Source organism: Taeniopygia guttata, chromosome 1, assembly GCF_048771995.1.
Source record: "Taeniopygia guttata chromosome 1, bTaeGut7.mat, whole genome shotgun sequence".
Taxonomy (NCBI): Eukaryota; Metazoa; Chordata; class Aves; order Passeriformes; family Estrildidae; genus Taeniopygia; species Taeniopygia guttata.
Window position 1 is genome coordinate 114,952,810 of NC_133024.1, and position 20,967 is coordinate 114,973,776.

General features: G+C 47.7%; 1 protein-coding gene across 6 annotated transcripts in view; it reads left to right on the forward strand.

Moving 5' to 3' along the window:
• The window catches only part of ITSN1 (intersectin 1), a 107,571-nt gene that overhangs the window by 19,969 nt on the left and 66,635 nt on the right, over nt 1-20,967 (forward strand). For 4 of the 6 annotated variants that reach the window (XM_030287331.4, XM_030287344.4, XM_030287366.4 and 1 more), the window contains exons 2-8: nt 7,825-7,884; nt 9,058-9,150; nt 9,790-9,853; nt 15,986-16,146; nt 17,563-17,739; nt 18,307-18,400; nt 20,485-20,585. In XM_030287331.4, coding sequence (XP_030143191.2) covers nt 7,857-7,884; nt 9,058-9,150; nt 9,790-9,853; nt 15,986-16,146; nt 17,563-17,739; nt 18,307-18,400; nt 20,485-20,585 — 718 coding nt within the window. In that variant the 5' untranslated portion in view covers nt 7,825-7,856. The remainder of the gene's footprint in view (nt 1-7,824; nt 7,885-9,057; nt 9,151-9,789; nt 9,854-15,985; nt 16,147-17,562; nt 17,740-18,306; nt 18,401-20,484; nt 20,586-20,967) is intronic. The other 2 variants (XM_032751653.3, XM_030287351.4) reach the window with 1 other exon arrangement.

Sequence of the window (20,967 nt, forward strand, 5' to 3'; positions counted from 1 at the left end):
TCTGGGCTCTGTTCCAGCTCGGTCCCTGCCCAGGGCAGGAGTTGTGCCTCCTGTGCAGGGAATTGCTGGGCTCAGCCCCTGCCCGTGGCTCTGGGGCCCTGCTCTGACCTCCTGCACACAGGGACAGTCAGGGACACACAGGGACAGCCAGGGCTGGGGCTCCTCTCCCGGCTGAGCAGCCCCAGCTCCCTCAGCCTCTCCTGGGCACGGGGATGCTCCAGGCCCTGGCTCAGCTCTGCTGGATCTGCTCTGGGAGCTCCGGGTCTGTCAGACAAAACAGACGTGGAGATGCAAGGGCACACAACACTCACATCCAGCAGGGTGTCCTGCACTTTCTTGTCCTCCTTTCCAGATCATTCTTGAAGCTAATGTCAGGCTGCCATTAAGGTTGTTGTAGGTGTGCAATTATTCCCAGCTTCCTAATTTTTGTCTTCCAGATTTTTGGGTTCAGTACTTGTTTGAAGGAGGAGGAGTCAGAAATTGCCCACTGCCATTGTGTTAATGAGGGTTTTTAACACACTCACCCAAACAAACAAAATGAGCAAACAGGTCACTGCTGCACCTGTGTGAGTAAAGGCAACTTAAAAAAATTTTAAAATTGTAGCACTGAGAAACTCCTGGAATTCCTGCTTTACAGGGTCTGGTGGCTTGGAATGAAGCCAACAGCTATTAAACTGAAAAGAAAATAAGATACTTCTTTCTTATTGAGGAGTTTAGAAACAGTTGAATGATATGCTGGCTTTTCATTGTGTTAAATCTTTTAAAATGAGAGTCAGTCACCTCTTGGAGACAGGGCGCTGCAGTCCAATCACAGTTCATGTGGAACTGGAGTTGGAGGAGCCCATGTGTGAGAAATCCCCAAATCCTGGGGCTGGAAAAGCCCTCCCAGCCCAGGGAGTCCCAGCTGGGCCCCATGCCCACCTTGTCCCCAGCCCAGAGCACTCAGTGCCACCTCCAGGGGACACCTGCAGGGATGGGCACTCCAAAGCTCCCTGGGCAGCCCCTGCCAGGGCCTGAGCCCCTTTCCATGGGGAAATTGCTGCTGCTGTCCCAGCTGAGCCTGCCCTGGCCCAGCCTGAGGCCGTTCCCTCTCCTCCTGTCCCTGTTCCCTCTGGCTGCCCCCCTTGTCAGGCAGATGATCTTTAAGGTCCCTCCCAAGCCAACCCATTCCACGATTCTGGGGTGCAGAAGTGACTTCTCAGCAGTTTGGTCATTGCCACAGCTGTTGAACAATGTCTGCATTGGGGAGGTGCTTTGTTAATCTATTCTGGGTGCTTGGTACAAAATAGAAGAAATGGCAGGACTTGACATTTGTGAAGGTTTTTACTTTCCCAGTCATTCCTGTAAGGAACAGAAACCCTGCAAAGTTTTGCAAAGTGGTGACGGAGTTAAAATGCAATCTCCGAAGAGTAAGGATCAGAATTCCCTGAATGTCTCAAAATGCTTTTGTTTTCCAACATTGATCCAAACTTACCAGGCTTTGCTAAAACTCTGTGAGTCCCTTGACTGATCTTGGTCTAGAGGCTTTCCCATGGGACATCTGCAAACTCCAGACCCTGCTGTCAGCCTGGGACACTCTGTGATGTCCTGCTTGGGGGGATTTTGTTGTTATTTGGAATTCTTGGAGGATGTTGTAACTTTATCTGGTTGGGTTTGTCTCCTTTTTTTCCTGTGGGAGGAGGAAGGTGACTGATAAATGGCCTCAGGAATTAATTTTGGCATTCAGATCAAGAATTATCTCATGAGGAATTGTTTAGGAATAGAAATGCTGGATTGCATTTTAGGGAAAACAAAACCAGGATCTTTCTTGTGTAAAATGTATCTGTATAAAGACACACAGCACTGAAACAGCTCAATTATTCTTAATTTATACCTCCTGTGGTTTTATTGCAGTTGTCTCTGTAAACATGGCCTCAGCAGAACACAGATAACTTTAAATAGAAACTCTAACAAAGTTCTGAGCCATATTTTTAAAGGCCATATATAATACACTGTGAAAGGAATTTTCATCTTCGTCTGACTCCTATGAATAAATGCTTTTACTGGAGTTATCTTCAACCTGCTCATTTTTTCGAGGTAAAAGCTTTAAACACCAGTACTTCAAATTTAGATGTGGTCTGGGATTTTTTATATGTAGAGTTTTCTCTACATGGTTCAGTTTTACCTTTAGGTGAACAATTCTGGGGTTACTGTTAGGTTATGTATTTATATATATAACCTAATATGTATTATATATACATAACCTACTATATATTATGTATATATATAGCCTAATATATATAACCTATATATATTATATATAACCTATATATAAAAAACCTATATATATTTTATATATATAATATAAAACATATATATATATATATATATATATAAACGCTGCTTGTGTATGGAGTATTGGTTTATGAGAAGAAGTAATTTGGAGTGAGAATCAAGAATTTAGGTATTTCTGAGCTTAGCTACAGCAGTGCAAGGTGGAAGAGAGAGGCCTGACAGCTGAGCTGGCTGGGCAGGGCCTTGTCTGCCTCACTCAGAGCTGGGCGTAAGCAAATGTTTCTGTTAGTGTCTGTAAAGATAATGGTGCAGGTGATAAAGTTCCAGTGTTACCTAATCTAAAACTGGTGCTGCTGGAATGGCTCCTTACTGGTGTTTGTTGTTCACTTTCCATCCCTGTGCCCGGGGACATCTCATCATCTCCAGGTCATCTCCCTGTGCTCTGAGCTCCATGGGAAGCTGTGGATGGGGAGGTTGTGGAGTTTGCTCTGGTGGAAGGTGTCCTTGGCAAGGGACAAGCAAAGGGGTGGAACTGGATGGGCTTTAAGGTCCCTCCCAACCCAAACCATTCCATGATTCTGTGATTTTACTGCCAGGCTTTTTGGGCTTTCCCCCTCCCAGATGGCACAGAGGTCAACCCCAGAAGCCAGGAGATGTTCAGTGCAACTGGAACAACTTTCACAACCAGGGCCTTTCTGCCAGCCCAGAACAGCACGGGCCAACGACCCTGAGCAGGGGGAGATCACAGAGCAGCTGTGGAATGCTCCTGTGAGCATTTCACATTATTGATCCCCTGCAGTGTCATTGATCTGTCACTGCTCTCCCTGACCTGGGAACCCAACATGCTCCAGTGCCCCACAGACCTGCCAGGAGGGGACAGCCAGGGGACTGGGATCTGTCCCAGGAAACAGGGACAGGAGGAGAGGGTCCAGCCTCAGGCTGGGCCAGGGCAGGCTCAGCTGGGACAGCAGCAGCAATTTCCCCATGGAAAGGGGGCTCAGGCCCTGGCAGGGGCTGCCCAGGGAGCTTTGGAGTGCCCATCCCTGCAGGTGTCCCCTGGAGGTGGCACTGAGTGCTCTGGGCTGGGGACAAGGTGGGCATGGGCACAGCTGGGACTCCCTGGGCTGGGAGGGCTTTGCCAGCCCCAGGGATCCTTGGTGGGGAGGGAATTGTGGGATGGCTGCTGTTGGCACCACGCTGGGAATTGCAAGCTGGAATATTTGCCTTTTCTGGAGGCTTGGGAAGTACAGAACTCGGGATGACCCCAGTGTTCAGTGGTTTATACCCTGTGGACGAGACGTGGGTCTCCGCTGTTCAGGGAAGAAGGGATTTATGTAGGAAGGAGGTGTTTAATATTGGAAGGAGCTGTTTAATGTTGGATTGGTTTGGCAAATCCCAGTGCAGCCGTGGCTTATGCTCTTTGATTTCAGGCAAAGGTGAGTAGCTCTAAGTTCCTTGTTGTGCTTTCTAAAAGAAGGATAAAATATCAGTTGCATCTGATGCCTCTGGTGCAGAAGACACCCTTTGAGGCTCTGTTGGTCACGTTTCATTGCTGGCATGGTTCTGCTGCCGTGGGCGTTCTGGGCTGCCTTCCCCAGGGAGCTGTGTGCGATCCACTGACGGGGCAGTTGTGCTTCCCCTGCTCGTCTCCTCTGCTTCCTCTTTGAATCATTCCTGAACTCATTGGTCAGCAGCAACTGAATTCAGCAGGGTTCCCAAAATTGCTGAGGTGTCCAGGTTTATACAAATCTCAGTGGTTGGAGTGAAATCACAGCTTTCCTGAGGGAAGGATTGGCACAGAGCTCAGCTTATCCAGCCTGGATTTCTGGCAGCTCTCTGGGTGTTTGGTTCCTTCACAATTTTTGTTTTATCCCACTGTGGGCTCTTTCTTGGGTATGCTGGGAGAGAAAAGGAAGGCAGAGGAGTGGAGCGAGTGCTCCTGTGGAACTGGTAGAGACTGGACAATGTGGCAGGCACAGCTAAACACTTGGTTACTGTTTCAAAATAAGGTTGGAAATTGAGATGTCAGTTCTGAGCCCTCACTGCAATAGAGACCTTGAAGAGTTGAAGAGTGTCCAGGGCAGGGAACAGAGCTGGGAAGGGGCTGGAGAATTCCCAAGGGAGCTGGGAAGGGGCTGGAGAGTTCCTGAGGGAGCTGGGAAGGGGCTGAGCCTGGAGCAAAGGAGGCTCAGGGGGGACCTTGTGGCTCTGCACAGCTCCTGCCAGGAGGGGACAGCCGGGGGGTCGGGCTCTGCTCCAGGGAACAGGGACAGGAGGAGAGGGAACGGCCTCAGGCTGGGCCAGGGCAGGCTCAGCTGGGACAGCAGCAGCAATTTCCCCATGGAAAGGGCGCTCAGGCCCTGGCAGGGGCTGCCCAGGGAGCTTTGGAGTGCCCATCCCTGCAGGTGTCCCCTGGAGGTGGCACTGAGTGCTCTGGGCTGGGGACAAGGTGGGCATGGGGCCCAGCTGGGACTCCCTGGGCTGGGAGGGCTTTGCCAGCCCCGGGGATCCTGTGCTGGTTTATTTGCTTCACAATACTTTACATATATATATTTTATAATATAACAACTGTGCCAGATGGTTTTGGGCATAAATAATACCTGTTCTCCATCCCTGAGCCCTTCAATCACAAAGCAACTTGGGACAGGATGGACCTCAAAAGACCATCTGGTCCAACCTTTGGGAGGGAGGCTTGGGGCCCCTGGTGTCACCTCAGTCATGCCCAGTGAAACCTGTGCTTGTGGAACTCAGGTGATCCATCAGCAGTGAGCAGCACACTCCAGCATATTCCAGCAGGAGAGAGATTTGCCTTTCCCTCCGTTTGCTTCCCTGTCTCTGTCTGCAGTCAGCTTTGGTTTGGGTTTCAGCCTCTCACATTTAACCACAGTTCTCTGCTCCTTCTCTCCATTCCCTCAGCTGGCTTTGGTGTTTTTGAAATTCTTTGGAATAGTTTCTGCTTTCCTTGGCATCCAGCACGGGGCTGGTGTTCAGACTTCCCACTGCCTCTCCTCTTCCTCCTGTGTTCGAGGTAAAGGGGAGACAATTCCTTTGGAATCCTGGACAATCTGTGGAGGAGGCTCTTCCCTGAAGGGCTGAGCACTGTAAATGCTCTGCTGCTTCCCCTCGTGCTAAAAAGGAACAGATAATATGGAAACTGCCTGGGCTCTGAGAGGGGGCACTTCAGGGACTTCTGCTTTTGGGTCTTCCTGATTTTTCTCTTTTTTTTTTTTTGTGTGTGGTTTTTTTAGTGTTTGTTTTGTTTTGTTTGGTTGGTTTTTTTAATTTTTGGTTTTTGGTTTGGTTTGTGTTTTTTCTTTAAGTTTCATTTTGTTTTAGTTTTCGTTTTGCTTGTTTGGGGTTTTTGGTTTTGTTGTTATTTTTTCCTCCTCCTTGGTTCCCCTTTTTTTTTTTCCTCTTTTTTTCCTCTTTTTTTTTGTTTTTTTTTTTCCCTCTTTTTTTCTCTTTTTTTTTCTCTTTTTTTTTCTCTTTTTTTTTCTCTTTTTTTTCCTCTTTTTTTCCCCTCTTTTTTTTCCCCTCTTTTTTTTCCCCTCTTTTTTTTCCCTCTTTTTTTTCCCTCTTTTTTTCCCTCTTTTTTTTTCTCTTTTTTTTTCCTCTTTTTTTTTTCCTCTTTTTTTTCCTCTTTTTTTTCCTCTTTTTTTTCCTCTTTTTTTTCTCTTTTTTTTTCTCTTTTTTTTTCTCTTTTTTTTCCTCTTTTTTTTCCTCTTTTTTTTCCTCTTTTTTTTCCTCTTTTTTTTCCTCTTTTTTTTCCTCTTTTTTTTCCTCTTTTTTTTCCTCTTTTTTTTCCTCTTTTTTTTCCTCTTTTTTTTCCTCTTTTTTTTCCTCTTTTTTTTCCTCTTTTTTTTCCTCTTTTTTTTCCTCTTTTTTTTCCTCTTTTTTTTCCTGTTTTTTTTCCTCTTTTTTTTCCTCTTTTTTTTCCTCTTTTTTTTCCTCTTTTTTTTCCTCTTTTTTTTCCTCTTTTTTTTCCTCTTTTTTTTTCCTCTTTTTTTTTCCTCTTTTTTTTTTCTCTTTTTTTTTTCCTTTTTTTTTTCCTCTTTTTTTTTTCCTCTTTTTTTTTTCCTCTTTTTTTTTCCTCTTTTTTTTTCCTCTTTTTTTTTCCTCTTTTTTTTTCCTCTTTTTTTTTCCTCTTTTTTTTTCCTCTTTTTTTTTCCTCTTTTTTTTTCCTCTTTTTTTTTCCTCTTTTTTTTCCTCTTTTTTTTTCCTCTTTTTTTTTCCTCTTTTTTTTTCCTCTTTTTTTTTCCTCTTTTTTTTTCCTCTTTTTTTTTCCTCTTTTTTTTTCCTCTTTTTTTTTCCTCTTTTTTTTTTCCTCAGAATGCTTTTGGGGGAGCCCCACAGCTCAGGGGGTTCACTCTGAACCCTTGGATCTCTTTACCTGGAGTTTGAAATTTTTGGGATAACGCTTGCTGTGCAGGCAGCAGCATCAGCTGCCTGCCCTGGCCTGGGGCACAGGGCTTTGGAGTCACCTGCTTGGCTGAATTAGGAGGAAAAAAGCCAGGATTGTGTCCATCATTCCCTAAATTCCAACTGCTGGGGAGCCTGGCTGGCAAAAGTGCCAGGGGTTTGTGCAGAGACATCTGGGGAGGGGATACAGAGGAGGTTCCCAAGTTGGAAGCCAGAAGAGAATGTGGGAAGTGTGAAAGGGGGATGGGGAGGGGAGCAAACAGCGATTCAGACAAAAGGAAATTGTTGGTGCAAGTGAATGCCTTTTCTTAGGGATATTGATAAATTTCTGCTGCTGTTCAAGCAGCCTAAATGATTCTCCTGATTCTGTTCCCCTTTGCCTTTCTGCTGTTGCCTGGAAGACACGAGTGGAATCTCACAGGACAAGAGGCCATGGCTCATTGTTGTGCAGCTCCGGTGCTGCTCATTGTCCCCTGGCTCAGGCAGCTCATGTCAGCCTTTGTGTGCAGCAAGAAAAATGTTTTTCCTTTTCTGTGCCCAGATGAAATTTGGAGCCTGTGTGGAGCCATTGGTGCTCTCCTGGAGGCTCCACTCCACCTTGGGCACTTGGTGCTCCTCAGGTCTGGGCTGGGACAAAGCAGGACATGGGGTTTGATTTTATCATGTGTGGTTTAAAACAAAGGGACCTGAGCAAGGCAGGGCACTGGCTGTCAGGAATAAAAACCAGATCACTGATGTTGGGTTGCAGCACTTGGAAATGGAGCCAATTTCCCTCCTAAGCAGCAGCAGGGCTTGTGACACTCAGGAAAGTCATGGAGCCTGGAGCAGCATCCCTGGGATCTGACTGAGCTCTGCCCTCACTCCATCTCTGGCTATTTATAAATAAAGGCTGGGTTTGAGACCACTCTTAAAGCAATGTAGCTGTCTGCTGGTAGGGAAGATGCCCTCATAGATACACAGGCAAGTGCAAAAATGAGACACTTGAGTGTTGTGAGTCCCAGTTGGTGTGGGAGGTATTGATACAATCCTGCTTCCTCACTGCCTTTTTTTTTCCTGTAGTAATTAATCATACAGAAAATCATATGGAAAATTGAAGATACTGTGTCAAATATATATTTCTTTCTTTTTCAGGCATCTATTAACAAGCTAAAAGTGACAGAACCATGGCTCAGTTTCCAACACCTTTTGGGGGTAAGTGGTTTCTAATGTGCTCTGAACTGTTCCTGTGTGCAAAAACTTGGCATAAACGTGTTCCTTTCCAAGGGCTTTCTCTAGGGAAGTGTTTGTGCATCTCTCTGAGCTGAGAGTTTCTCTGCTTTGTGGTGGCTCTGCAGACACCTCCCAGCCAACAGCACAGAGCCCTGTGTGCTGCAGCCATCCCTTCCAGCCCCACTCTCTGTCCCTGCAGGGCAGGCAGGGACACCACCAGGGCTGCTCAGGCAGTGGCACCACCTCATTCTGCTCCACTGGCACTGGAGAAGTGCAGATGCTTTTTCCTTTCAGGGTTCCTGGACTTGTTTGTCACTGAAAGGTCCAGCCTTTCGGTGGTATCGCTTCCAGATTTTCCCTTCTTGTCCCATCACCCACATTTAGGTCAGAACAAAAGGAACACATTTTTTAGCTCTTCATTTACAGCAGGGGAAGCTGCAGCATCTGGAAATGCAGTGAAAAATCCAGGATGGGCCCTGGCAGTGCAGTAGGGACAGGAATTTTTGCTATTCACGTGAAATCACAGAATCCCAGCCTGGTTTGGGTTGGGATGCTCATCCCATTCCAGCCCTGCCATGGCAGGGACACCTCCCACTGTCCCAGGCTGCTCCAGCCCCAGTGCCCAGCCTGGCCTTGGGCACTGCCAGGGATCCAGGGGCAGCCACAGCTGCTCTGGGAATTCCATCCCAGCCCTGCCCACCCTGCCAGGGAACGATTCCTGCTGTATAACTCACCCAGATTTCCCCTCTTTGGGTCTGAACCCGTCCCTGTCACTCAGTTCCTGATGAACAGTCCCTCTTCCTTGCAGGCCCCTTCAGATCCTGGGAATCCATTTGGGAGTTGAGTTCTGCAGCTGATCTGCAGAAGGGTTACAAAAGAGAAATATCAGTGCTGAGACAGAAACTGCTCTGGTTGCACTTAGCATGTGTTGAGGGCTGTTCTCTGGGCAGGGTCAGGAGGGATTCTGGGGGAAGAGGTGCCTTTGCAGGTAAAGGAACTGGAATTTCACCTCTCTGTGCTCTGGGGGCTAATGACCTCCCACCCTTGGCTTGTTTGAGGAGGCCCAGAGTGCTGTGAGATAATTACACTCAGAAATAAGAGGGTGTTTTTTAGGGAATGTTTCTTAATGTCATTTCTCCTTTTCTTTTGAACCAGGCAACCTGGATATCTGGGCTATTACTGTGGAGGAGAGAGCAAAACATGATAAACAGTTCCATAGTCTGAAACCAACTGCTGGATTTATCACTGGTAAACAAACAGTTTCCACTTCCAATTTTGTTCAGTTAAATCTTAACTAGTGAGCCTAAATGTGTACAGAGCCGCCTGGGAGACATATGGGCGTAATAATTAGAAAATTTGAACAGGTATTTCTTATTTTATATCCCATTATTCAAATATTCTGCCACATCAGGCCAAACTTTTCTGTTATTTTCTGATATTTTCTCTTCCCCATCCTACTGTGGAAGGGAGTGATGGGTTCTTTGTGCCTGGGGTCAGCCCACCACACTAATATTGTGATGAATAAAAGGTCTGATTAAATAAAGGTGTGTTTAGAAATTCTGTTTGTACAGCGCTGACATCAGCATGGTTGACCTCTTGGAAAGATCTAAATGCAGAACTGATTGAAGCAGTGGGAAGCAAAGCTCCAAATAAAGGAATTGCACTGATCCTAATAAATTTTCATCAAACTTTGGTCTTAAAGGCAATAGGAGGCCTCCTCTTCATTACTTTGTTTTGTTACGTTGGATTTTCTTAGTGCTTTGTACATTATCATCAGTCATGGAATGGGTTGGGCTTCTGTTGCAGATGGTTTTGCCTCCTGATTCCCCATTCCCTGTGCCAGGTGTTTGGGGCTGAAGCTGAAGCCATGTCCTATTTATTTTACAGGTGATCAAGCCAGGAACTTTTTTTTCCAATCTGGGTTACCTCAGCCAGTGCTAGCACAGATATGGTGAGTGTGGGGTGGGCACAGGGCTGTGTGTGGGGCACACTGGGGCAGGGCTGAGTCCAGCTGGGGCTGGGCTCTCCTGGGGCTGCCAGGCCCAGGGCTGGGGCCAGCCCTGCTCAGGCTCTATGTGGAGATCCACATCCAGGGCTCCCTGGCAGTGCCAGGCTGGGTGGTGTGGCTGTGCCCCAGGGCAGGGAGCTCTGCAGGGGGATCTGGGCAGGCTGGAGCCTGGGCTGGGGTCAGCAGGGTGAGGGTCAGCAGGGACAAGTGCTGGCTCCTGCCCTGGGGTCAGCACCGCCCCATGGAGCACTCCAACCCTGGGCACAGGGGCTGGGAAGGGCCCTGGGGGTGCTGGTGGCAGTGGCTGGGCACGAGCCCCGGGGTGCCCAGGTGGGCAGGAGGCCGATGGCCCTGGGCTGTCCCAGCAAATGGCATTTTGGAAGTTGGCAGTTTCAAACCCACATTTCAAATTGCTAAATGCTTTCAGCTCTGTTAAAACCGACTACAGTACAATAATACAATTGCTAAGCACAGTAATTAATAATAAATCTGCTAATGGGAGAGCCTAGGCAAGACCTGGAGTGGTAGCTACAAAAATGAAGATTGACAGAGTCTGTTTGCATTGGAGTTGGAGTCCAAGCATGAAATTGGAAATTTTTGTCACTCCTTGGTGAGTTCAGCCAGATCAAATCTGCTGCCCCTTACACAGCACAGACATTCCCACACTGCCAGATTTTCCTGCAGGAATGAAAGTGTTTCTGCTCCAAATTCTTTGGCCCTGCCAGGCCTGCACCTGTGTGTGGAGGGACAGGAGCCAGGGAATGGCTCCCAGTGCCAGAGGGCAGGGCTGGGTGGGAGATTGGGAATTGGGAATTGTTCCCTGGCAGGGTGGGCAGGGCTGGGATGGAATTCCCAGATTCCCCTGGATCCCTGGCAGTGCCCAAGGCCAGGCTGGACACTGGGGCTGGAGCAGCCTGGGGCAGTGGGAGGTGTCCCTGCCATGGCACTGGGTGGGGTGGGATGAGCGTTGAGGTCCCTCCCAACCCAAAGCATTCCAGAATTCCATGATTATTCATGGTTTGCATTAGTAATATTACTACCAGCACAGATACTGGTGTGAGACAGAGAATTAAAACTGATTTTCATTCCAGATTGGGTAAGAGGGATAGAGAACTTTGGGGAAATCTGTTCCCTTTTCCTCTGTGAGATATTTGAGGAGTTTATTGCCATTACAGAAACTTTCTGGTGCAGTTAAGGACTGTTAAAGGCAGAATTTTTCTCTGACAGGAGAAAGAGAATTATTTAATTGCTTTGGAAATCTGCATGCCCAGACCTGTATGGCTTTTAAATAAAGAGCTTATTTTCTTTTCTGATTATCTTCATCTTACAAATATCAAAGCTGGACTGGTTGTCTTATTTGCTGAAGCCTCAGTGAGTGTTCACATGTCCCTTTGGAACTTCTCTTGCCTCTGAATTAAACAAGGAAAGAAGTTTTTTCTTAAACAAGACATCCTTTCTCCAAATATCTTACATAGGCCTTGGCTTTAAATAGGTGTTAACAAATCCAAACAGTTGTAAATAGTCTGACTAAGGATCTCTTCCTCTCTGAATTATTCAGTTTTCCAGGCTCTTGAGAGGAGGGGAATCATTCCACTCCCTCTGGAGTTGTCATAGAGACAAGACCTGCACATTTTTGTTAATGAAGCTGAACTAAAACTTATTCAAGCTGCCTTTCTAAATCATAAAGCAGCTCATGGACATTCCTCTCTCTCTGTCTTTTGTTTTGTTTTTGTTTTCAGTCATCTCTGAATTAAAACAAGTAAATATTTCAGTAAAAATCTTTATGCAGACTCTTAAGTACTTTGGAGGGGGAGTTGTGGAGTAGTGAGCCCAAAATCTCTGAGAATTGGGAGCTGCAGGAAAGTGCTCTTCCATCAGTGTTTGATCCTGGAATAGTCAGTGGAAGTGGCATTTGATTGTTACTGGGAGAGAAGGGGAGGTACAGGATTCCTCAAGGAAGGAAAGTAATTCCTTCCTTGAGTTAAATCAAGTTGTAAACCTCTGGAATTAATTTTCTGATCTGAGAAATCCCAGACTGGTTTGGGTTGGGAAGGACCTTAAACCTCATCCCATCCCACTCCAGCCATGGCAGGGACACCTTCCACTGCCCCAGGCTGCTCCAAACCCCAGTGTCCAACCTGGCCTTGGGCACTGCCAGGGATCCAGGGGAGTCCCTGAGGAAATGTCTGTCTGTCTGGGTCTGCTGTTCTGGAAGTGTTTTCCTATTCTTCATCATCCTCCTGATTTTAGCTACATTTGATGGAATAATGGGAGAAAAGCCTGGCCTGTGTTTGCTGAAGCATCCCTCACAGCTGGAGGGACACGAGGAATAAATCTGATCAATCCCTCCTCTCATTTCTGGGCCCTAAAAGCTTCCCCAGGATTCACAGTCCTTTGAAACAGCAGTTTTTATTAGCAGTGCAAATTCCTGTGTCCCTTGTACTCCTCATGCAAGGAAAGAGGTCTCTGGGACCTCAGCGAGCCAAGGAGTGAAGTATTATGGTCTGCCACAACAGCTGCTGTGCTGTGGTGCCCTTCACCAGCTGCAGACTCTCCAGGCTGGTGATCAATTAAGAAGCCTCTAATTGGGCTTTGAGCTGGGCCTGCAGTGGCTTGGGAGATAACTGTGCTTAAGCAGAATAATCTGCCTTTTTTTAGAGCCCTGAGGAATGGGGCCTCAAAGAGCATCTCCTGTGTGGCCTGGCCCCTGGAATGAAAGGAGAGCTGAAATAATCAATGCCAGCTGTTCTCCATGCATTTGGAGTTACTTATTTTGTCAGGACAGAGTGGCTGGGTGACTTCCTTGTTCCTGACATCTGCTTCCCTCCCAGCCTTCCTAAATCTGTGTGCAAGGGTGGGCACAGTGGGGTAATTCTGGGAGCTGTGGCTTCCTGCACAGGCATCCACAGACACCTGAGTGCTGCTCATGGTTGTGGCTGTGACACATCTGGGACTGTGCAACACAGCTAAATCAGTCCAGCTTTGGGACTGCACAGTGATCCCTGCTTTAACACAGGCTTGCTTTCATGGATAGATGGTTTGTGTGCTGATTACAGCATGTTTGGTGGGAAAAGTGCCTGTATTCAGTTTCTGCACCTCGTACATGCAAAAGTAATCAAGCTGGCTTTTCATTCTGCAGGAAGGATGAAAGAAAGGAGGAGGACAAGATCCATGGGGAAGGATTTGTCAGCACCTGAGCCCTGGGGTGGTGCTGACCCCACTGCAGCTCTTGTCATTAGATACAAACACAAGCCTGGCCTACAGAAGATAATAAATATTTAGTCAATGTTTAATCCATTTACTCTGCACTGGTTCCAGCCAGGCCACAAATGAAACAAATGCAAGGGCACCACATTGTCCCAAATTTCATTAGAAGCAGAAATTAGTGGAATTAGATGGTGTTTGCTGGTTCCCTGCATTTCAGGTGCTGCTTGTTCCAGAGCAGCACAGTAAAATCCAGCAGCCTGAGACCAACTTCTGCAACTAGAAATGGAAATGTGTCCTATTTTTGCAGGAAGAGTTTGTCAGACAAAAGCTTCTTTTTCTTTGCACTCTGTAAAACTGGAGAAATTCTGGGGGGTACATAGAACTCTCTGCACTGATATTTGTGCTGGTAATTTCAATAATGAAGCTGTTGGTGTAGAGTAAAGGAGTTCACAGAAGGTCAGATGTTGAATGAAAAGCTACAGCTGCTGATGTGAATTGGAGTTCAATGAGAGCAGTGACACTGGTGCACATCAGATTTTCTGATTGTTGGGCAGTGAATGTTTTCCCATGTAGGATGCAGAGATTTGCTGTGTCCCAGCAGGAAATGGTGCCTGGAGAGCCAAAGTTCCTACAGGGTGATCTTTACTCTTCCTGTATTTTCCTGGTCAGGGATAGAACCCACTGAGGGTCTGTCTGTGCTTATTAATAGAAGGGATTTTATCTTATAAATCAAAGTATTTGCAGGTGTAGAGGCTACTGGTAAGACTATTATGGGACAGGCTGGCAGAGCTGGGGGGGCTCAGCTGGAGAGGAGAAGCTCCAGGCAGAGCTCAGAGCCCTGCCAGGGCCTGAAGGGGCTCCAGGAGAGCTGCAGAGGGACTGGGGACAGGGATGGAGGGACAGGAGCCAGGGAATGGCTCCCACTGCCAGAGGGCAGGGCTGGGTGGGAGATTGGGAACTGGGAATTGTTCCCTGGCAGGGTGGGCAGGGCTGGGATGGAATTCCCAGATTCCCCTGGATCCCTGGCAGTGCCCAAGGCCAGGCTGGACACTGGGGCTGGAGCAGCCTGGCACAGTGGGAGGTGTCCCTGCCATGGCAGGGGTGGGAATGAAATGAGCTTTGAGGTTCTGGCATTCTGGGATTCAGCATCTTCCAGGCACAGGTGCAGCACATGCTTTTTAAGGGTATCAGTATCTGTGTCTCAGTGTCCTCTCCAGACTTTCTTTGAACGCTTCTCCTGGATTTTAATTCTGTTGTTTAGCCCCATGGCATCAGAACTGGTGGATTAAGGCAGCTACACCACTGGAAATCCTTTCTTAGGAGTTCTGGAGAGGTTTGCAGTATCTGTGATGCTGCTGGGGATCTAAACCTGTGCTGCTCCCTGCTGGGATCTGCCTCTCCATGGAGGTTTTCCAGTTTGGGGTTTTTTATTTTGGAGTGGGAGGATTTCTATTTTGCCACTACTTATGCCTGGCTGTCTCCTTGTGCATCAGTTATAAATAGCTGATAGTTATCAGCTATAAATCATTCTGGGATAACTTTCACTTAGTTGCACAAAAGCTGTCTTTGAGAGGAATTTGATGAGAAATGAAGCTCTGGTTCAACCACACCCATGACATAGAAGTAAATGCATGAACTTCAAAATCTGTATTACCCCAGTGCTGAAATCTGTACTTAATTCTTCAAACAGATGCAAAGAAATAAGCATGGTGTTGAAAAGTAAGTTTAGAGGTATTTCTATTAAAGTAAGTTTTTGCTATTTCTGTAAAAGTAAGTTTACAGCTATTTCTGATGTGCATTTACTCAGGAGTTTTTGGTGTGCAGTGGCAGGAACTGACTCTCTTCTTCCTGCTTCTCTCCCCCAGGCTCCCACCCCTATTCCCTGCTGAGCTGGGTTTTCTTAGCTAGCAAGGCAAGGAACAAAAAGCAGACTGTTTAAGTCAGACTCCTTCCCCTGAAAGCCTATTCAAGGCCTAGGCTCAATGTTTCATCTTGAGTGCTATTGTTTAATTGAAAACACATTTGCACACTCGCAGATGGAGCAGTGCTGAGGGGAGTCACAGATTTAAAGAATGTTCTAAGTGGAGTTAAAGTACAGATTTGCAGACTCAGTGATTTGCTTCTCTTGTGGTGCTGTTTTAGGACCCTGTGCTTTCATTGGTGTGATTTTGCAGTTTTTGTACAGCTGCATTTGTTCTGGATGCTTCGTTGTAATTCCTCCAAGAGCTGAAAAGCAACTTCAAAAATATTTATTAATCACCCAAGGAAAGAAATCAAAGAACTCTTAAGTTTAAATAGTGTCTTAGTTTTAGCCTGGCATGGTTTTGGGTGGAAATTAGTGAGAATCCCAAATCCTGGGGCTGGAAAAGCCCTCCCAGCCCAGGGAGTCCCAGCTGGGCCCCATGCCCACCTTGTCCCCAGCCCAGAGCACTCAGTGCCACCTCCAGGGGACACCTGCAGGGATGGGCACTCCAAAGCTCCCTGGGCAGCCCCTGCCAGGGCCTGAGCCCCCTTTCCATGGGGAAATTGCTGCTGCTGTCCCAGCTGAGCCTGCCCTGGCCCAGCCTGAGGCCGTTCCCTCTCCTCCTGTCCCTGTTCCCTGGAGCAGAGCCCGACCCCCCGGCTGTCCCCTCCTGGCAGGAGCTGTGCAGAGCCACAAGGTCCCCCCTGAGCCTCCTTTTCTCCAGGCTCAGCCCCTTCCCAGCTCCCTCAGGAATTCTCCAGCCCCTTCCCAGCTCCCTCAGCCCCTCCTGGGGCTCCAGCCCCTTTGTCAGCCTTGAATATCCACACTCATGTGAGCCTGCTCCTGGGGCAAGGCCTGAAGTTCCTAACTGCAGGATGTAACTGTGCCAACACTGTGTTTTGCAGGGCTCTAGCTGACATGAACAATGATGGGAGGATGGATCCCTTGGAGTTTTCCATAGCTATGAAACTCATCAAACTGAAGCTCCAGGGTTACCAGCTCCCAGCCACGCTGCCGCCCGTCATGAAGCAGCCGCCCCTCGCCCTGCCCGGTGCCCCAGGATTTGGTAAGATCCCTGTTCTCCTCCATTTCCCTCCTTGTTGCCTGGGACTGCAGCAATTCCATTGGCCTTTTGCAGTTTCTCCAGGAATATTTTAGGAAATGGTGCTTCTAAAAGCACATGGACTCAAACCCAGACGTTGCACATGCACTGAGACTGGGCTTTTACCTGAGCTGAGCTCCTGTTTGCTTCAGGTTTGCACTGCTCCAAACAAACCAAGGCTCAGGTAGCAGGGCTAGTGCATTCCAAAGGGATAGAATTGTGGTTTAACCTGTTGGCATTATTGGATCTCCAGCTCTGGCAACATCTGCTCTGTTGTTCTTGAGTTTTTACAATCCCTGCACCTTCTGCTTTGATGAGCAGTGCTGCTCTGGTAGGAGCTGCTGGGGTGAAGTACTGCCAAAGTCACCATCATTTCTAGGAAGAGAGTAGGGAAGATGGGATGGGCAGAGGAAAATAACCAAATAAAGCCAAACCTCTGACACCGTGGTCCTGTCATGGGAGGTTCTTTCCCTTTCTGCTTTAGTCTTGGCTGTGGCTCAGGATTATTGGTGCCTGGGAATCATGGAATGGTTTGGAATGAAAGGGACCTCAAAGCCCATCCCATCCCACCCCTGCCATGGCAGGGACACCTCCCACTGTGCCAGGCTGCTCCAGCCCCAGTGTCCAGCCTGGCCTTGGGCACTGCCAGGGATCCAGGGGCAGCCACAGCTGCTCTGGGCACCTGTGCCAGGGCCTGCCCACCCTGCCAGGGAACAATTCCCAATTCCCAGTATTCCATCTAAGTGTCCTGAAGAAAGGGAACAGTGCCTGTGATAAACTGCTTGCAGCAGTGTGGTTTGATGCACTGTAACCCCCACAAGTCAGAAGTAAAATTCTTTGGAGGAAGACAGTGAAACTGGGCAGAGCCAATACAGGGTAAGGTGAGAAAAGACAAAGTGAAATGAATCCCCACGAAGCCCAGCCAAATGGGTGATTCCCCTGTTCTCATTCCCTGTAGATTGATGTGAGCTGTCTGCACGCCCCTCGTTCTTCCCCTGGCACCACTGGCCCTCCTTAACCCCCTTGGTTTCCTGCAGCTGTGCTTACCCTCAGCCTCTCATTCCTGTGCTCTCCCATCAGCTTTGCCCTGTCTCATCCCAGCCAAAGGCTGCAGCACCAGCCCTGCAGCTTCTGGGGCAGCCTGGGGGCTCCTCCTCCCTGGGCTCCTCACTCAGGTCAAGGCACACAATTCCTTTCGTAGCAGAGGCTGCTGGACAGCTGGGGCAGTTCTGCCCCTGCTGTGGGGCTGTCCCTGTGCCCTGTGTCCCGATCCTGTCCCTGCTGTGCTGCCCCGGGCTGGGAGGGTGTCCCAGGGGTGGGAGCTGCCCCTGGAGGTGTCGGGTGTGCATCAGAACCAACCTGTGCTTTTCTCGCCCGTAGGTCTCGGGGGCATTGCCAACATGCCATCCCTCACCACTGTGGCCCCGGTGCCCATGGCATCCATCCCAGTCGTGGGGATGTCCCCCCCACTGGTGTCCTCTGTCCCTGCCGCCGTCCCTCCCCTGGCTAACGGAGCTCCTGCTGTCATCCAGCCCCTGCCTGCTTTCGCTCACCCCGGTACGCTGCTCTCACTCTCTGTCTCCTGCTCCTAACAGCTCCCCCGCGTTTCCTCGGGACACATGGGATTAGCCACTCCAGTGATGCCTTTGGGGAAGGACTGTGCTTTGCTTTAGCCCACTTGGCACACTTGGAGAAGAGCTAAAAGAAGGAATGTGGACATGGCTTCCCGCAGGAGTCCCTCGTGGTGAGAAAATAAAACAGCACTTGGAGAAATGAACTTGCCAGGAAGCTGTTGCCTGGAAATTAGGCCTCTCCTGTCTCTTTGTAGCTACTGAAGTACTGCTCTTTGTTAGGGTGACTTTAATGCTGAACTACATATGGTTTCTAACGTGTACCTAAATATAATTTGGTGTCAACAGGGTTTCCGTAAAGCTGTGGAAGTAAAAAGATGTGAGGGAAGTGCCCTTGTGTTTCCCCCTGTCATGCTGGACTCTCTGATCTTTATATTGTTAAAAAGTTCCCATCAGACAGTGCTTGTAACTTGATGTAGGAGCTGAATGAATGTCATGGGAATTGCCTAGTTCACTGTGAATAGCAATAAATCCCTGTTTTCTCTCTTCCCAGCCACTTTGCCAAAGAGTTCTTCCTTCAGCCGCTCCGGGCCAGGAGCTCAGCTCAATGCAAAGCTGCAAAAGGCACAATCCTTCGACGTGGCCAGGTGGGGCTGGGCCAGGGGGTTGGGTCCCCAGGGCTGGAAAAAGTGGTTCTCTTTCCCAAAGTGGTCATCTGAAATAATAGTCCTGGCAGAAATCAGTTCTGCAGAGGTACCACTTCAGCATTCTGTGGGGTGCTGTGGCTTTACTCCATCTTCCTAATGCTTCAGGAGCAGGAATCATGGAAATAAAGTAATTAGCTACTAACACTGCTGACATTATCTTCACTTGATTTTTAGAACAGCATTTGCTTCTATAAACAAAATCTGCATCGTGCACAGACACTCCTGGTACTGGGAAAACAAGACAAGTAATGCATTATTTAAAATTAGCAACTGCAGGGTAATTGCTAAAAGCAAAATCTTTAATAGGTCTCATATTTTAAATGCATTCCACATCACGGTTTCTTCTATATTCTTCAAGTTCTGTGTGAAAAATCACTTGAAGGGCTTTTAGATTATTCTGAGGCCTAGAAAAACGTGTGGTTGGTCAAAAAGTGTTTTACTGTGGTTTAAAAAAAAAATGGATCTAACAAAATAAAACTTCCTGAGAGGAGTTAAAAGAGAGATTTCCCTAAGTACTTATAAATCATCTGGCTCACGGATCTATGGCACAGGTTTTTTGCAAGAGGAAAATGGCTTGGGACACAATTGAATGATCTGGTTTTATTTTCATTTCCTTCTGGAGGCTTTTCTATTGCCCTGCTATTAGACAAGTGATACTACTCAGTATTGGGAAATAATTAAAAGTCTTTCAAATTCATTTTCTCTCTGAAACCTAAACTGGCCAGGAACAGAGTAGGGATGCTGTGGTATAATTTATGTGTAACACAGAAATTAAAATGTGTGGAACCCCCAAATCCAGCAAAACTGAGGAGGAAATCCTATGGGTAAAAATTAAATATTTGGCCTTTTTTCTTATTTTCATTATTGAAGGGACAGCTTATTTTTGCTTTGCTCCTATGAAGGGGTATTATTAATGCTCAAGAGTCTGGAAATCAAAAATAGAAATAGAGATGCTGGTTTGTGTCTTGTCATGTGTCTTGTCCTTTTTATAAGGTCAAAAAAAGGACAAAGTTTGAATGTGCCTAAAGGCAGAAAAACTCTGCTCCTTGTTTTTCAGAATTAGGATTTCTCAGCCATCAAGCCTGGGAAATAAGAGCTGCAAATCAACTCAGCCTGTTATGGGAAAGGATTAGAACTGGGAATATTACATTCCTCACTTGTTCCATTATGAGAAACTTTACATTCAAGTGTGGCTTTTTCACACCTTTTTTTCTACATTTCCAGTATATTTTATATTTATTTTGCTTCATCAGCTCTGTTTGGCTAAGAGAAGCAGTTAAAGGCAGAGTAAAATGTTATTCTGCATTTCCTATTACATGTTTAGTTAAAATCTTGTAGCTCCTCTGAACTATTTGGGTTCCTGCATTCTCTGCCAGGAAATAATAAAAGCAAAACTCTTTAAAAACCAACCATCTTCCAAGAGACTGAATTGGGATAAATGTTTGCAAACAAGAGGTCAAACCTGTGGTGGTTTCAGGAGTAGCAAGGAATATTAGATCATGGAATCATGGAATGATTTGCGTTGGGAGGGACCTTAAAGCTCATCAGTGCCACCCCTGCCATGGCAGGGACACCTCCCACTGTCCCAGTTTGCTCCAGCCCCAGTGTCCAGCCTGGCCTTGGGCACTGCCAGGGATCCAGGGGCAGCCCCAGCTGCTCTGGGACACCTCAGAACCTCCCCACCCTCACAGCAGAACTGGGGGAAAGAACATTTTCAGGCATAAAACTTGATCTCAGTGCAGCACTTCAGCCTCTTTGTGAGGGGGCTGAGGCCCTGGCACAGGTGCCCAGAGCAGCTGGGGCTGCCCCTGGATCCCTGGCAGTGCCCAAGGCCAGGCTGGACACTGGGGCTGGAGCAGCCTGGGACAGTGGGAGGTGTCCCTGGTGTGGCAGGGGTGGCACTGGGTGGGATTTGGGGTCCCTCCATCCCAAACCCTGCTGTGATTAATGACTCTGTGATTGTTCTCATGGCCTTTACGAGGTGAAATCTCCAATTCTCCCTGTTCTCCCTGCTGTCCTTGCAGCTCTCCTGCCGTGGCAGAGTGGGCTGTGCCTCAGTCCTCACGGCTCAAGTACCGGCAGCTCTTCAACAGCCACGACAAAACCATGAGTGGACACCTGACAGGTACTGGCACAGCTTCTGTTGTCTCCTCGTTTGGAGGTGGAAGAGCCAAGTTAATGCCACTGAGGATGTTGTTCACGTAGTAAGAGGCTCATCAGCATTTTTCTGTTTGAATCTCCCAGGTGCTTAATGCTTTTGTTTAGAAACAAATATTCATTGCCACTGGGATAATTTTATCCCCATCTTTCCTTTATTTTCTGCAAAGTTGACCCTGGGAAAAGGGCACAGTGGCTTCTGTGAAAACTTGTGCAGCCATTTCCAGTGCCTGGTTCACCCACTGCTGAGAGGAGTGTCCAGTTCCAGGGAGAGACTAGAACTGGACCCCTGGCTTGATTTTGCCAGTTCTGGTGCATGTCTTTGTGGTTGAGAGCTTTCTTGGGTTTTA